Source organism: Molothrus aeneus, chromosome 1 (assembly GCF_037042795.1).
Source record: "Molothrus aeneus isolate 106 chromosome 1, BPBGC_Maene_1.0, whole genome shotgun sequence".
Lineage (NCBI taxonomy): Eukaryota > Metazoa > Chordata > Aves > Passeriformes > Icteridae > Molothrus > Molothrus aeneus.
Genome location: NC_089646.1, coordinates 128385993 through 128403209, shown reverse-complemented (window position 1 = coordinate 128403209; position 17217 = coordinate 128385993). Strand labels below are relative to the sequence as shown.

The 17217-nt window shown below is 34.4% G+C and overlaps 1 protein-coding gene across 29 annotated transcripts in view; it reads left to right on the top strand.

Moving 5' to 3' along the window:
* RIMS2 (regulating synaptic membrane exocytosis 2) overlaps positions 1-17217 on the top strand; it is a 444895-nt gene that overhangs the window by 248541 nt on the left and 179137 nt on the right. For 25 of the 29 annotated variants that reach the window (XM_066564614.1, XM_066564744.1, XM_066564675.1 and 22 more), the window contains 3 exons: positions 5265-5395; positions 8085-8256; positions 8805-8958. In XM_066564614.1, the coding sequence (XP_066420711.1) occupies positions 5265-5395; positions 8085-8256; positions 8805-8958 (457 nt within the window). Of the gene's footprint in view, positions 1-5264; positions 5396-8084; positions 8257-8804; positions 8959-16721; positions 16749-17217 lie in introns of all 29 variants that reach the window. The other 4 variants (XM_066564735.1, XM_066564543.1, XM_066564519.1 and 1 more) reach the window with 1 other exon arrangement.

The window sequence follows — 17217 nt, the reverse complement described above, 5'->3', positions numbered from 1 at the left end:
GTGTCTGTAGAACTCCTTACGAGAATGAGAATCTCCAAACATTCTGTTAATACTTATTTGTTTCATCACTCTAAACAGGAAATGTGTATCTTTATTCTTGCTTGCATCTTCTTTACTTGTTAGTCTGAAACTGATCCTTTCTGGCAAAAGCTCCTCTTCCACACTTCCCTCCATGACATTCCATTCATCTTCTACCTCACTGGGTGATTTCATAGAATCATCATTATTTCATTGGGAAGAAAGACATTCAGTTTATTTCCTATCAAATGCCCACTGAGCTTTTACTAATTTTACATTACTTGTAAAAGTGCATCTTTATTTCCTGAACTTTTAGATTCAGTTTGGCTTACCAGTAATTTTTAAACTTGCAGAGTGATGCTTTATGAATCTCTGTAGGGAAAAATCTGTTCTTAAAATTGTGTTTTCTATGCAGTATCTCTTGTTTACTTGGCAAAGCATTCTTTTGAGCTTGAGTTGCCTCTGGATTTTTCTAACTTCAAAAATTTCAGCCATCCTTTTGGCTTTAATACAGAACATCAATATATTTGATCATGTATAAAAATATATAAAAGGGGAAACCACTAAAAAAGAGATTTAAGAAAGAAACATAGATTAGGGCAGCATAAATACTTCTATAATTTCCTGGTCTTTATATCCTACACGCTTTTCCATTTGACAGTCTTTTCTTGTAATTGTTCAAGCATATTAGACAGCAGCTGAAGCAGAAAGCAATAGTAGCTTGATTTAGCAACCCTCAGTGCTCAGGATTTTTTAGAGGTGTGTTTAACAACATTCAAAACTGGCCTCAGCTATGCCACAGACATCACCACCTCAGGGCAATTTCAGCATCTACATAAGCTTAAGTCCAATAAAAAGATTACTGCAAGTATTTTTAAAAATAAGCTGAGATTTTTTTTTCAAACAACAGATCCCACTTTGGTTTCAGAATAATGTGAGAAAGAAAATTAGTATATAATTTTAAAATAATAATAAACATAATAAACATCTGTGTAGGTTACATGAAATATTATAATGAGTAACAGAAGAAAAAAAAAAAAGCCTGGCCAGCTGTCTCTAAAAGCCAGAGATGTTTGAGTAGGTTGTGGTGGTAAAAATCAGCTGTAGGGCAGATGGTCTCTCCCAGTGGCATAAGTTTTATCTCTTTTCATGAGATTCATGAAGTAACCCTTATATAACAAAGACATAACTGTAACATAGGATTTAAAACTTCAAATATTCTCTGTTTCTAAATCTAAATTATGGCTGAAGATATGTTTTGCCTGTATGTCCTGTGTATAAAACTACATTAGAATTGCATAATTGAGGAAGCAGTCACACGTTCATGAGATAGGAATATAGGAAATGCAACAATAATGTTTTCCAGAATTTCTTAACTGATTCCCTTATCAGGGGGAGTAAGAGTAGGGGGTCCTTATACATGATTATTTTTTTCTAAACTCTGACCTCAGTCAGTCCTCTAAAATTTTTAGTGAAGATGAGATCTAATAGAAAAAAATGAAATCTAGTAAACTGAATTTATATCCTTAATTTATATAATTTACACTAACTTCAAATAAATTTGAGGTGCCTTGAGGAAGAGCTTTCACCTGTACAGTTGAAGGAAAGATCTAAGTACCTCAATACCTGCAGTGGGTGATTAACCCAAATAAAAGACACCTAAGCCCTTTAAATCTATTTGAAACTAAGGCTGCTCCAGAGGGTGAGTTGATTCTCCAGGGGAGGCACCTTCTACTGAGGCTACAGAGGACCAATCTAACCCATTATTCTGTGATTCTCTGAACTAGGAATGCTAACTAGATGTTCTAGATACCTGCATCCTCACTTATCAGAATGCAACAGCAGCAGTCAGCTTTTATATACTGTTTGTGTAGGAAGCTTATTCCAGAAACAGGATATATACTGCTGTTTAAATACTGTTTAGACTGAAGAGGTTGAACCTGTGTATCAAAATAGTGCCTTTATTATCAAGCTATGCCACATCCTATTCTTCTCTGGAGTACAAAGTCTCATCTGAAGCTGAGACGCACTTTGGTTGGGAATAGGAGTGTGTGGTGTTACCAAAGCATGCTTCAGTTTAGCATAACAGGTTCCAGACCTGTATTCCTCTTGTATTAGAACACTACTGGTTAAAAACCAGAAAGAATGAAACTGGGGTCAGACCCACATCTCTGTTTCCTTCAATCCTCTGAGTGCAGAAGAGTTCCTGTTTCCTGCACTCTGTGGCAGTTATTCCTACCTGGCAGCCTGTCTGCAGCAGATGCACCCCTTGGTGAATAACAGACCATCTCAATGCATCTCAGTATCAGGATGCACTGAATTTAGATGCCTGTTTGCCTGAATGTAGGTCACAGCACAAACTTAATAAAGCATTAGGTGCATGTCTGGCTGCTGAAGGAGCCCAGGGAAGGAAAGTATATGAGCATGTGTATGGCTAATTGGTCTCCAGGACTTCAGTGCAAAGTGGGAAAGTATTCAGGTTGCACCACTTCCAAGTGAATCTTAGGTGCCTGCATCATAAGTAACCTAGACAGACAAAATCCCATTCAAGAGGGTTTTGTTCAGGTGTTAGTCTCAACATTAGCATCAGCTAGCATGATTTTTTATATAGCATATTTTATGTGTCGTTAGTTTAGCTTTCCATTTCCTTCATTTATAACAGGATTGCTTTGTTGAAGTTTCTTAGATGTTCTAAAATTATACAAGTGTGTGTGTTTGTAAAAAATCTTGCTAGATTCTTGTTCATCCCAGTCTCTCTTTCAACATATTTTGTGCCAGTTAGCATGGCTAGTTATTTATTCACCTCATAGCATTTCTCTCATTCATTCTATTCTTGCCCGTCTTTTAATCTCTGGTCCCTGACGTTAGTGGTTCCATTCTTCCCGTGTTTCACCAAGAAGTATCCTGTCTATTTTACTTTCACTGTAATTATAAAGCAGCTTTTTATTTGTCCCTTCTTCCTTCTTCTAATCCCATAAGAATGCAATCCCATTCTCCCCTCAATGGGCTTCTTTGACCATTCTCTCACAGTTTCTTCCCTTCTTCTTGCATCCTAGTCAAACGACTTCTTGGGTTACAAGTACCTGTGCTGTGTATTGGAGTGCTAGCAGTGTGAATACAGGGGAGAGAGCTTTCTGGTCTTAATTCTGACTCCTGGCTTTTCCTGTAACAAGCCAAATTAAAGAGCATTACAGGGAAAATATGCCCATTAAGTTCAAGTTTTTCCAATTTTTTATTTCAGAACATCAAGGGAAAAGTAGAAGGTACATGTCAATGCAAATGTTGAGCTCTTGATCCAAACTGCTGTTGTTAAAGCATCTCAATGAAGTGGTGTCAGATTATTTCAGTTTCTGCTTAAGTAATTCTCTAAATATTTTGACTGAAGTTTTCCTGTAAAAAATCAGTCCGAAACAAATATATTTAGCTTGCATATGAACACATAATTCTTGTTGTATTCTTGGTGCCTATATCTAGATGATTTCACATTCATCAGTCACAGTCTGTGATAGTATCTGTATCACAAATATATTTCATTCTCCTTAAGCAAGCATAATTTTCCACAAAAAGCAAATGAAGAAGATTGTCTTCAGTGCTGTTCCCCTTGAGATGTCGGACTAGCCAAGTCTGTCTTTTGCTTCAGGACTCCCAAGGAAACCTGCGGGTTGATACATTTAGTGTCAAAGAACATTTAAGTTGACTTGCACTTCAGAGGTCATTAAAGGTGTACTGTTGGTACAAAGCTTTCTGCTTTTGATCTGTAGCTGGATGGAGATAGCTAGAAGTCCAGATAATTCTCGGTGTAGAAAAAATACTTTCAAAGCCCCTGGCTTGTAAGAATGTAGGAACAATATCTAAAATTCACACTGAGATGATTTGCCACAGGGCCCTTTAATTATTAGTACCAGAAGCCTTTAAAGTCTGTAGCAGGGCTAATGACAGGGTAATAGAGGACAAATATCCCATTTTTAATATCCATTCAAATAGTTAGTGGCTACAGGAATTGCAAGATCTGAAGCAGTGAAGGAAGAAGTACACTGCCACCAATAACTGAGTTGGTGTGTCTTAGTGTAATCTCACTTAGTGAGGTATTAGGAATGGCAGAGAGCTAAATTAGCCTCGTCTTTATGGGTTAAAAGTCTTGAGAATTACATCAAGACCTTTCTTTAGGAGTCTGAAATGTTGAAGATGAGGAGCTATGATAGCAGAAGAAAACCCTGTCGCTGAAATTGAGATTGTTTCCACAGAAAATGCACCTTCCCCTCTTTGTGTCTACCTTAGCTAGGGTATATTCATGCCTAAAGGTGTATTGCCTGGGTAGGTGTGCAGCTGGGCATTATCCTCTCTGATTCCCTTAAGTTCAGGCAGGGTCACTGTTTTCTTTAAATGTCCTGGTTTGTCCTGTCTCGGGCAAAGTCCTCATGAAGAGAGGCTCCTCAGTAAGCTGCAGCTAGTGACACTGCAGTGCTACCAGCATGCAGTGGCCCCCTGCCTATTTGGAAGGCTTTGCTTTGCCCTAACTGCACCATTTCCCCCTTCTGCAGTGACTGCCCTGGAGTAGTTATATCCCTTTCTTGGCTAATGTACTTGCAGTCGTAGAATTCAAACTGAAATAGCTGAATAGCAGCTTGTAATGACTGTAGTAAAAAAGGATAGCAAATTAAACCTTAGACTGGTTAATAACAATTTCTACAAATGAATAATAGTGGTTTTTATCTTGTTACTGAGTTGGACTATGAAGAGGGTTGGATTACTGAGCCTTCCTCTCAGTGTTTATGGAGGACTTATATGATTTCAGAATAAGTGTATATATGTTGAAAAACATTAAGTGATATGAAATATTTACGGGTTTATCCCATAGTCTCTTTAGCACAACAGCAGATGAAAAATTATTAATTCATTGTGCATAAACTCCTTAGAGATGTATATATATGAATACTATACATTAATAATGCAAGTAATGCAATACAAAGGAGAATAATCCTAACCAGAGCACCATGTGAAAAACAATTAGTGTGAAGTAAGGTACTTATAGTACAGGGTTTTAAAAAAAGAGTAACTCCTGGTATATACTGAAGCTATTACAATATTAACTTATTTTTGTTTTGTTATAAATGAAAAGTAGAATATAATATTTTCTGTTTAAGTAACCAATATAAATAGAAGCTCATGAGTAAAATTATTTTTAAGGATTAATATACAACTTCATTGTAGAAATGAGTTCACTAATTAATCTTTTCTTCCTACAGATAAAACTGTGGTATGACAAGGTTGGTCATCAGTTAATAGTGACCATACTGGGAGCAAAGGATCTTCCTTCAAGGGAAGATGGGAGGCCAAGGAATCCTTATGTTAAAATTTACTTTCTTCCAGACAGAAGGTAGGGTGAACACAAAGACAAGGAATATTTGAATTAGTCTGATACTCAGGTGACATGCACAGCTGAGTTTATCAGCCATGCTTACATGGAAAAAGGCTTTCACTGTTGAGCTCTTGTGTTGAACGTGGTATGTAACAGCAAGGTGTCTTTGAACACTAAGCACAAACTTGCTTTCCCTGGTTATGTTATAAAGTACTGAATAGAAAAGGAAAGGAAAGGTAAACATGGGGATCTGTTATTTGCAAAGAATGTTATTAGTGTACTATAGTGCCTATATTTCCTATGCCAGTTATTCTTCTCTAGAGCAAAGAAGCTGCTACACGGTTGGGTTCGTAAATTTCTGGACTGATGAGTCCAGCAGTTTGGTTTGGCCCATCTTTATACACTAAGGCAGTAACAGGTTTGGCATCTGAAACCCACACATACTTGTTCACAATATAATTGAGGTAAGGCTGAAGGGGACTCAGCTGAGAGTTCACATTTGCACTTTGAAAACTTTCCCTAGAGCACAGGACTCATGTTAATCTGGATGGTATCATATATGCACTTAGGAAAAGTTAAACTGTGGTGGGACCCCTATTCCTGAAAAGCTCTTTCACTTCTTAGTCCATGATTTTCTGTGGTTCAATTTGGGTGTTGGGAAGACCAGCAGAAGAGATAGTGCGTTTTCCAGTTTATTTTTTTTAATTGATGTTTCCTCAGATTGTGTCAGTAGGGGAACATGTTTACCTTTATTTTATAATATACTAACCAAATAATTCAAAGTTTTACTGTCACTGAAAATAATAGATCATTGGATTACTGAATCTGTAGAACAGAATGTAACTTGTATTTTTACTTCCTTTGCTTTTCCAAATAGCTAAACTGGGAAGGTGCTAGCTATCTCCATTACCATTTGACTTCAGCAGGAATTAAAGCTATTTAGTATTTTGGAAGACTTTTCCAAGTTGCTTTTCCACTTTTATTGTATACCATATGTTGACAAGCAAATTTTCTGTGACTTCCTAATTTGCTGTGTCATTGATGATTAAAAGGTTTTGGATAGATTTTCTCAGGCTCACCAGTATTTGAACAGTTGGTGTAGATCCCTAGTTTATTCAAACTGCTGTAGTGTGTTTGTAGCTGCTGAAGCTGTGCTGAACTGAGAATCAGGTCTGCTTCAATTATCTTACCTGCTTTTTCAATAATAATGAGTTATTAATAGGCTAACAAAAGTGTGTTCACAATGTTTTACAATGTAAATTGTGATAACTAAAATATATTGACATTAAATTTTATTAATGTATATTTTTCCCATTTATGAGAAGTATTCAGAACTTTCCTTTAGTTCCTTTATGTGTTTATGATCAGCAATTTGTCTTATAGAATTGTGGTTTTTTTCTGATGTGGAAATTCATTTTTGTTTCCTTAGATTTAAAAGCTAAGTAAGCAACAGTATATTTCTTGTGTAGTAGAAAGAAACATGCTGGAGGTAAAATACACTTAAGTAAGTCAAGCATTTAATTAGATGAAGATGCCGAATTCTCTTTGAATTAAGAAATTTAATTGCAAAATATTGTACAATGTAACTTAGTTCACAAGGGTAAACAAACCTTTAGTATGTTAGAAATAATTTATGTTTTTTTTTAACAGTGTGTCTAAAAGTGTTATTACTTTGGTAATTTTTTGATCCAACTTCCAAGCAACAGTTCAGAAATACAATGACTTTATTAAAATTGCAAGTATTAATGAATGGACTGCATCTGCATTGCCTATTAAAAAATCCTTATAAATTAGTCTGGCAGCTGCATTATGCAGCAATCAGCAGGTTTAGAATAAGCATTGTTATGAGGACTCTTGTCAGTATTCTCAGTAGGAGCAGTGTGGGTGTTTTCCAGCAAAAATTGTTTCTATCAGAAAATATTAATTCTTTCTAGCAGAAATATTCTGCAAAAACATTACTTCCAACAACACCCTGGAGCCAGAACCAAGGCTGCCCGGGTAGCCTTGCCTGGAGACCTCACCTCACAGTGGAGGTCCACCTTCAGCCTGGTGATTCACTGGAGTGACCAAAGGATTTGGGAAGCTGTTTTGAGAAGGCTGTTTGTTCCAGTATTGCTGGAAAAGAACGTGTAACTTTTTTTGGGGCTTCTGGTTTCCCAGGTGGATAAGGAGCCCTTAGCAAGGAAAACCCTGTACTGCCCCCAGCTCCCTGACCATCCTTCATGTGGGCCAGCTGCTCCTTCCTGCTCTGCAGCTGGAGGGAGCCGCTGTAGGACTGGAACTTGAGTGAACCAGCTGGCTCATTTTTTGAAATGCAGCTCAATGCACAATGTTGTCTGTAGAGATGTTCTACTGTCAGACTGTGCCTTGTGGAAATCCCATTTATGGAAGTACATTTTATTTTATAAAATGCTATTTCCAAAATAAAAGAGAATACATGCAAAATCATATTAAAACATTTGTGGGTTTTGGGAAACATCTTAAAATTGGGATTGGTACATAAACTTGAGATCACCTAACCTGAGTTTTTAATATGAGCTTATGAATTATCCTCAATATAAGCACGGACCATTACAACGTGATATAGATTATAGTACCCCAATCCTACAAACTGAACTGCTGATTTAAGATTTCCTGTTTTCCATTATATACTTAATTCAGTTTAATGGTGTTTTGAACATATTTAATATTTAACTGTTTTTTTCAGTGATAAAAATAAAAGAAGAACAAAAACAGTAAAGAAAACATTGGAACCTAAGTGGAATCAGACATTTATTTATTCTCCAGTTCATCGGAGAGAGTTTAGAGAACGAATGTTAGAAATCACTCTTTGGGACCAAGCACGAGTTCGAGAGGAAGAAAGTGAATTTTTAGGAGAGGTATACAAGTATTGGTAGTTGCTACAGAAATACAGTTGCTCTCTCATACTCATGTATAGATACTTATTTTCAAAAAATTACTAACTGTGCAAAGCAATGTTGGTTTTATTGTTTTACTTTTTCTTTCACTTAGTAGTAAACAAACCGTGATCTCACGCAAATTACATAATCCTGATATGAGATACTTTCTGCATTTTTCTGTTTTAGTAACAGCATGAATGTGGTTTCTTAATTGCTAATTGTTCATTCAAATCCATATTATCCATAGTCATATTTTACTAAAACTTTGGAACATTGCTCATTTACTTATTTGAAAGCTGTAAAGGCTCTCATAAGGTAATAAGGGTTTTGTGAACGATTTTTTTGGGTATATTTAGTATTCTAAAAGGCACAGAAGATTCTTGCATATTAAAGCAAGGTTCTTATATAACTTCAGACAAAGTCCTTAGCAGTAAGAGAATAATAGAATAAATTTCATGGGTATATCTATTTTAAAATATTCTGTCGCGCAATGCTTTCTTACTTTTAACCATTTTTTCTTTTTTTAGATTCTTATTGAGTTAGAGACAGCATTACTAGATGATGAACCCCACTGGTACAAACTTCAAACACATGATGTCTCTTCATTGCCACTTCCCCATCCCTCACCATATTTGCCACGCAGACAGCTCCATGGCGAGAGTCCCACACGGAGGTTACAAAGTAGGTTATTATTAGTTTTTCACTCTGTGTATAGTTCATTTGAATGAATGCATAATAAAATCTATTAAATTCTTGCAAATGGAAAGCTGACAGAATTTTTATGTTAATTTGTAGCTGTTACGAATTAGATCATTGTGGTTACTGATAAGAGTGACATGCACAAATGGTATAAACCACTGTGCATTTCACAATTTTTTTCTTATAACTCAGTTCAGATTCTCAGCTGGAGTAAATGATCTTGTTTTTTACAATGTGCTCTTTTTTTCATGAAGCTCTTTCTTTTGTATTATGTTCATAATTTCATTGTTTAAGCAAAAGTAGATTTGCAGGACCTCTCTTTAGCTCATATTTCTTAAAGTAACCTGTATATAACATCATACGTAGATAAATTAATATCATGGCCTGTTGTCTTGCTTTGGTATTATTTTATGTGCTTAGATTCACCAATAGAATTTCTTTAAAAATTCTGCTTTGTAGAGTTTGTTATACTTGGTCCATAGTAGTTAATCAGTAGATATTTTGAAACTAGCATATATAAAATATGGTCATAAAAGTAGATACATAAGAATAAAACAGTAAAGGGGAAAAATCTACTTCAATACTCCATGGTTTCTCCAGTTTAACTGTTCAATACTGCCAGTGATTTAAAGCTCTTCTTCACTGAATAAACTTTATAAATAGCAGTTGGCAGTTATTTTTAAAAAAACCAACAAACCAAATGAACCAATCAAATTAATAAAACTCCCAAAACCCAAAAGACCCACCACCACCCCAAAACCCCCCAAAAACAAAACCAAAACCCCAAAACAAACAGAAAAACCCATAATAACACAACATCCCAAATGTAATTTTTAAGATTTACTTGGAGTTTCTTTGAGTCATTGAAGAATGACTCAAGAAGAAATGTGAGTGTGTGTGCATGTTTCACACAAACTCGCAGAAACTTATGTGTGTAGTCATGAAAACAACCTTGGATATTTCATATGTGCTATGTAGAGTTTTTATTATATAACCCATTGTATACAAGTATTTCAAGCAGTTGATCTGTTTTGGTTCTGTACACTTGATGGTGAGAAGGATTAAAATGCTCCATATCATAATATTCTGAGATAGACACACTGTCAGAGACTTACACTGCATAGCCTTGATGTTTTAAGATTATACTTGTCCCCAAAAAGATGAAAGAAGTGATAGTTAAAAGGTAAGGAGTTCTATTGAAATTCAATCCTCTTCAGTCTTATATGATATGACTGTTATTTAACTAAAGTTTTTAAATAATAATTCTTATACGGTCTATGCCATTTTTAAATACATTTTAAGAAGTTTCCATCTACAACTATTTTTACAGACCAGTTGGACTCTTTGTATGTGAAGTTAGTGAAATTCTGGTTTTCAGGAAATATCCAGTCCTGCAAACAAACACTATTTGTCTATCAGAATTTCTGTCTGTGCAATAAATAACTGACATTAAGAATGAATTCATGATTTTTTTTTAACAAATTTTAGTGATATTTGAGTGAAGTTCTGTTGGATGATATTGACTCAAAATTTGAAAGACATTCAGGTTTTTTTTACGTAGTAATCTTACTATATACTAATAAATAATAAAAAAATAACTAATAAGTACTAATACTCGTAATGTGCTCAACTGAACAATTGTACATGCTTGTCTGTAAATATAGAGGACAGGACTTAGCAAATCTTCTGTTTTGGTGAAATATGAAGATTTGTTATAGAAGTCCTGCTTTTCAGTGAAGGTGGTTTAGCCTGACTTTTCCCAGAGGGCTAGTTTTTCAGCCTCTGGTTTTAAAAAATTCAATCAAATAAGCAGTTTCAGATGTTCGCTATTATTGCTGGAGAATTCAGATGTTTCTACACTAAATTATTCTATTTCCTTTTGTACAGAGATAGGAACCCAATAAAGAAGGATTTTCTCTAGTGGCCTAGGGATATATTAATGTCTTGAATCCTTGTGTATCATAAATAATTTTCAGTTTAAACAGATAGGTTTAAAAGTACAGAGCAAGGTATCCTGGAATTAAAATCCTTGCTTTCTGGGGTCTGAAAAAGTATACAATTGGAAATTTAGCATCTGATCAGAGCTCAGCTATGGCAGGAGAATCCATTTAGCAGTGGGAAAATAAAATTTTTCTTTTATTGCTGTCACACCTCTGAAATGAAAATAAAAGTACTTCTTGGTGTCCAAGAGGGTAATGCAATATCCTACTGGGAGGTCCAGTACCCAACTGAACAAGGCTGTAAACAATGCAGTGTAAGTTGCCCAAGCCTGAGACAGGCCTTGCACCAAATGGGCTCCAAAAATGCTCTTCCCAATCTAAATGTCATCACCGGGGACTGGTGAAGGGCAGACAGCACCTCTTAAGACTGTTTGCCTTCACTAAGTAAAGTGCTTATACTATATTAATAATGCATAGAAGTCTAGGATTTTTACCTTTTTTTGAGGTGTCAAAAGAGTATGAAGTCAATAGATCAGTTTCTTGTGTCTGAAGATGTTTCTGTATCTCTCAATAACATTCTTATATATGATGAAACAGAGCATGCTATCCAGCAGCACATTATGACAACGTGAAGAAAATCTCTAGAGCAAGGCATGTCTAGCATGTTTGTCAATGCTTTTCAAATCACTTCTTAGAACATGTACTGGGCTGTTATTAAGCAGGCTGATTTCAATTTTTTTGGGATGCAAAATCTCAGCAGTTCAGTCCTCCTACCTTTTGTTCTTTTCTGCATTCTCTCTATGTATAGAATTAGTGATGAAGGAATTTATTGTATACCCTCAAAAATTGCTAGTGTGGGAAATGACAGGAGAGATATTTTGAATTAAAAGGTTCTTTTTTGTTTGTATAAATACACATTACACATCTAAGCTTTTTTATCTTTATGATTGTTGAGTAGGGATAAACATATTTACTTGAAGACAATACTTAAGTGTTACTCTCTAAAGGTAGTTTAAAAGAACCACCTACACTTAGCACTTCTATTCTCTTTTTAATATCCCTGGATTGCAGTGTTCCTGAAGAAGAGCAGACTGTCAGCCCTGAAGAGTGAAGTTGTATTTACAGATTGCCAGTAGCAAAGTGCAAGCTTCCCACGGAGCCCCATATGCTGGTTTTTTAGGAGCCAGCTTTCAGAGACAGTAGCTTAGTTTCTACATATATTTATCTCTCAATATCTTTGAGTGGGCAGTGTGTTGTGGTACAGACTGATCTTAAGTCAGCTGTCCACCTTCTCTTTCCCAGTCCTCTGATCCATACATTCCATTAATTTCCTAGTGATAAAGAATCATTCCTATACTTTTCCCTTTGTGTTTTTTGACAGACATCTACTTAGAAACTGGAACTAATATAGAACATAAGATTATGACTTACTAGCTCTTTCAGCTAATTATATTAGAGATTTTCATAACCTGATCCAAGGAGTTTATTTTAAACTTTTTTTATGAGAAATGTGGGGTAATGAGTAGGTCTATTTTACTTACTGTGCTCAGCTTTAAAAGTGAGTTTTTAGAATTCATTTTCTCTAATATTTACCATGAAATCAGCCATACACCCAGAATTCCAGACATTAATTAGAATTACAGCCAAACTGAAGTTCTTTTTATATTGCCTCTGAAAAAGATTGTAACCAGAAAATTAAAAATAATTTTAGAGAATATTTAGGAATTCCCATTTTTGGTAAGCTGTTTTTCCATCTCACGTTAGCCAAGAATCTTATTGAAGAATACATACCAAATTGAATGTGCTTTGTGTGCTGTGTCCATGGTTATTAGGATGTGCAAGTTATTGTTATTATTTCTGTTTGTTGAGAAATTATACAGAAATAAAACAAGGTTTATACCATGGGATCATGTATCTAAAATTAGTTCCTCTCCATGAGCCCAGAATATAGAGATAGAAATCAAATTGCATATGATGCATTCTTATTCCATCTTTTACAGTTTTATCTATGTAATGTGAGCATTTTTGAAGTGTGAGCTGGTATTGTGAATTGAGAAAGAATATGGGGTTATTTTATGTTTTGAAGAACAACAGTATTTTAGTTTTATATTAATGCTGAATTTGTTTCAGAAGCAGATTTTGTTTTACTCCAAGTGTTTTAAGACTTTCCCAAACACTTAGGATTGAAAAGTGACTGAAACTTCTTTTCTAAGTCAGATTCTGCAGCTTTAAAATGAAACTGTCTGAATTATTGATCTGCAGCCTACAGAGAGTGCAATGTGCAGTGTAGGTAACAGCTAAGTGTGCAAATGAGAAGAAATGTGAATATAGCAATAAACCCAGACATTTTCAGGTCTCTTGCTGCAGCATAGGTCTGTACAGCAGCAGGTCTTTACAGTTTTTGAATACCATGAGAATTCACAATATGGTTTGAAAAATAAAAAAATTATATTTTGAACATCCTCAGTAAGGGAAAAGTTATAAATCTACGGAAGATAAACTCTGCTGAGAACAAGATCTCAAAGGTTTTAGAAATTACAGTGTTTGTTTGAAAATCAACATGTAGAAGTCAATTTTTTTTTCCCAAGATCTGAAGACCAGAAAAAATCAATTAAAATTAAAGTAAATGTAAATAAACAGACTTTGGAGTAGTTTTCTTGTAAAAGGAATTTTGTTACTTTTAGAATGAAATTCATCAATGACTCCATTCACTGCGTTCCATGATTCACCAGGTCCATAAAAAAATCTGGAAGGAGACAAATTACAGTAATGAGAATTTAAACTGTCGGGACAAAATCTGACTGCAGTTATGTTCTAAAAAAAATCTGCATATAGTGCGCAAAAAGCTATATATATAACTCTTTTTTTTTCTAATTTTATTCATTCTTTGGATGGGAATAAAGAAAAGCTATGATGTGTAAACAAAGTGTTTTGAGTATCATGAAAAATTTTGTCATCTTTTCAATTTTTTACTTTGTACATTTTTCCATCAAACTGTATTTTCTGCAGCAATGCTGAGACCTTAACATGATAAAAATCATTAAATCTGACTAGAAAAAATCAAACTGATAGACTGAATTAAAAAATAAATAATCCCATTGCTTATTAATTTTTGAAAAACATTTTCAGAGGGACTCGTCATTGCTGAGTGCTGACAGTTATTAGTTTTTGAATGTCCTCTGGCTCTACCATCTGATCAAGGAGGAATGTCATAACTGTTAATTTAATCCCTCTCTTCCATTATTTAAATGGTAAAGCTATCAAGTCTATATGGTAGAACATCAAGATATACATTTCGTAGTACCAAAATCATTAAAGTTTAACAACAATTAATTACAAATGTATCTGAAACTTTAATCTGTGAAATATGAGCCCCTGTGAAATGATGGCCAACCTTCTTCCCCTGAAAATTAATCACTTCCTTGGAGCCCTGTAGAGGCTCATTTCACTGCAGAATCAGGATCTTGCTGTCTCAGCAAGTTCCTGTTAGTTTGTTGTGAGTTTGGGAAGTCAGCACCATAATTTTCAATGAATGTCACTGAACCTGACTTGAGGAAATGACAATAATGCTGTTCACTAGTAGGTAAGTGAATTGTACCTAATGGACACATGCGTCAGAGACTTTTTTCCAAATTATAATATGGAGCATTTTATGGTCAGTGGCACAGGCCATGATTAATTTATTATATGCATTTTACCCTAGAGAGCCAAAATGACAATTAATTTTCTTTTTCATGCTTCTTCCTTAGTTTTTCTCTTTCTTTAAATGAAGCATAGGCCTTGGGCATGTTATCTTGGTTTGCATGCATTGATATTTTGTTCACAGAATATGGATATATATACCAGTATTGTATTTATTGTACATCTATTATTTATTTATTATATTTTATTGTACATCTATGGTTTCTTAAATACTTTAATTAAAAGGTATTTAACATGATACAGGGATGTCTAAAAAGGCCTTAAAATATCAAAATATTTTTATTTTTCTAATAAAAGAAACTAATTTAGAATATTAATTTACTAAATTGTAATTAAACTACAAAAATACTTAAAAACCTTTTTTGAAGCAGTTGAAGAGAATTACTTTATTTCTCTGATACTTGATGAAATCATGTTATTAAACTCCTCTTCTGTTGTGCAATGAAGTTTTCAGATGGTTTTAATACTATTCTGACTTCTTCATTTCTGTATTATGACCATATAGAAACAAAAATTGCTTTCCTAGTTCTTAATCCCATTATAATCTCACTAATTTTATATTCTTGTTCTCTTCAAGAATCTGTATGTTTTTGAAGATCTATCCAGCAGTTAAATTCAGAAAGTCCATAATTTTTAACTAGATGAATAATTTCTACACTGTTTTAATAGATTTATTTTGTGGGCACATGGCATGCTTCCACCTTTAGTGTTCAGGTAACACCTGATGTTGTCAGGGTAAACTAGACAAAGTCTCTAAACTGCATTTTTCATAATTTTGTAGCCAAAAAGTATCATTTTTAATGAAGTCCATAACCAGAAGAGATAAGTATTAAGGAATACAAATATTAGAGAACTTACACAATAAATCCCATCTTAAAGGTTGTAAGTGATGCTGAAAAAAACCCTATAATTTACTTTGAAATTATATTGCCTAATAGAATTCTGAGACATAAAAATGTATTTCATTTATCAGGAAACCAAAGTTGAAAATATAGATAGTTAGAAATTGTAAGTAGTAGGTGATTTAGTAATATGATCCACATTCTAAAATAGTTAGTACCTGGATGTCAGAAAAAGTGTGACTTGCCAGAAGGCACTTACTCATCCAGTGAATCCATTAACAGCACCATTTGGCAAGAAATTGAAATTTTCTCTAACACTGTCATATCATATCATCTGAGGTGCATCATTTACTTACAGACTGGCACTCTTCTGTTTAGTATGTTGTCTGAGAGCTTTTCAACTACAAGGAATAAAAATATTTACAAAATCTTGCTAATGACAGGATATTATTAATGTTATTCTGGCTTCCTGCCTTCTTTGTATTATGACATCTTATGGAAGTCATATTTCAAAATCTACGAATCCAATTAACATTTCACGTTTCCAGAATTGTCCAGATATGCACATCCTATTCTTTGGTTCAGTTGAGAAAACTTGGTATGATTGTTTGGAAGGCTAAAATACATAAACCAGTCAGATTTAAGGAATGCAAACAATAAATCAGGTATTGCAAGCATTTAATCATTGACCTCATATCAGGATTCTAAAAATTCAGTGGTAACAACAATATATAATTAAGGTTCTTGTGTGTGTACATATTTACCAGTCAAGACCTAGCAGGAGGGAGAAGATTGACTGGCACATCACTTCAGAGTATGTTAATTTTAAAGGAGCATTCAAAACTACACCTTGGGAAAGTTCTGCTAGTGCTGCAGGGCCAAGAGGAGCATGCAATATTTTTAAGGGTAGCAGCTCATATTGTATGCCCAAGTGAATATACATTTTGCCCTTAAGAAGTTAAACACTTATAACAATAAGTGTGCGACTGTATTTCAAAATTGGAAATGACTGAAATTGCTCTACTAGATCTCTGTGGCTGTTGTATATAACTGTTGATCCAGAAGTGATTGGCATTTTTGTGGTTTAATTTCTCTTAGCTGCTTGAGTTTTATAATTTTGAAGGAGTGTGGCCTACACGATCAAATTCTTCCATCTCTGGCAGCAATTACAGAAAAGTTTAAGGTTCTAATCATCCCTGTTACATGTGTTGGTTCATATATTTTTCCCTGACACTACTTCATTTCAATATTTTTTTTCCAGATAAAGGCTTATATTCATATAATTCAGGTAAATTTTCAGCATGCCATAAATGCTTATTGCTTCCATATATGTGCAAAATTTAATTTGATATTTTATTGGTGTGCTTTTGCTACCTATTGCGCAGATACTAAATTGCATAAAAGTTCTTTGGCTTTTCTTGTCTGCTTTCAGTAACAGGTCTTTTGTTGGCTTTCTTTCTCTATTGTTAATGTCTCAGTATTGATATTGGAGCAATACTGTAGCACCATACTTGCTTTGCTTGCCTTTATTTTAGGTAGAGATATGGTAGGAAAGCTGTTGTGAGCTTTATTAACTATACTAGGAAAATGCTATCTAGCTTTAACTGGATTAAAAGGAATGCTATTATATTACAGCTGTTTGAGAACTAGTGTAAGTATATTTAGAATACAGACGTGGAGTAAGTGAAGTACTGGCAAAATCAGTATTTACACTGGTATATATTTTTACAGTTTCTTGTTGATATAAATCCCCATTA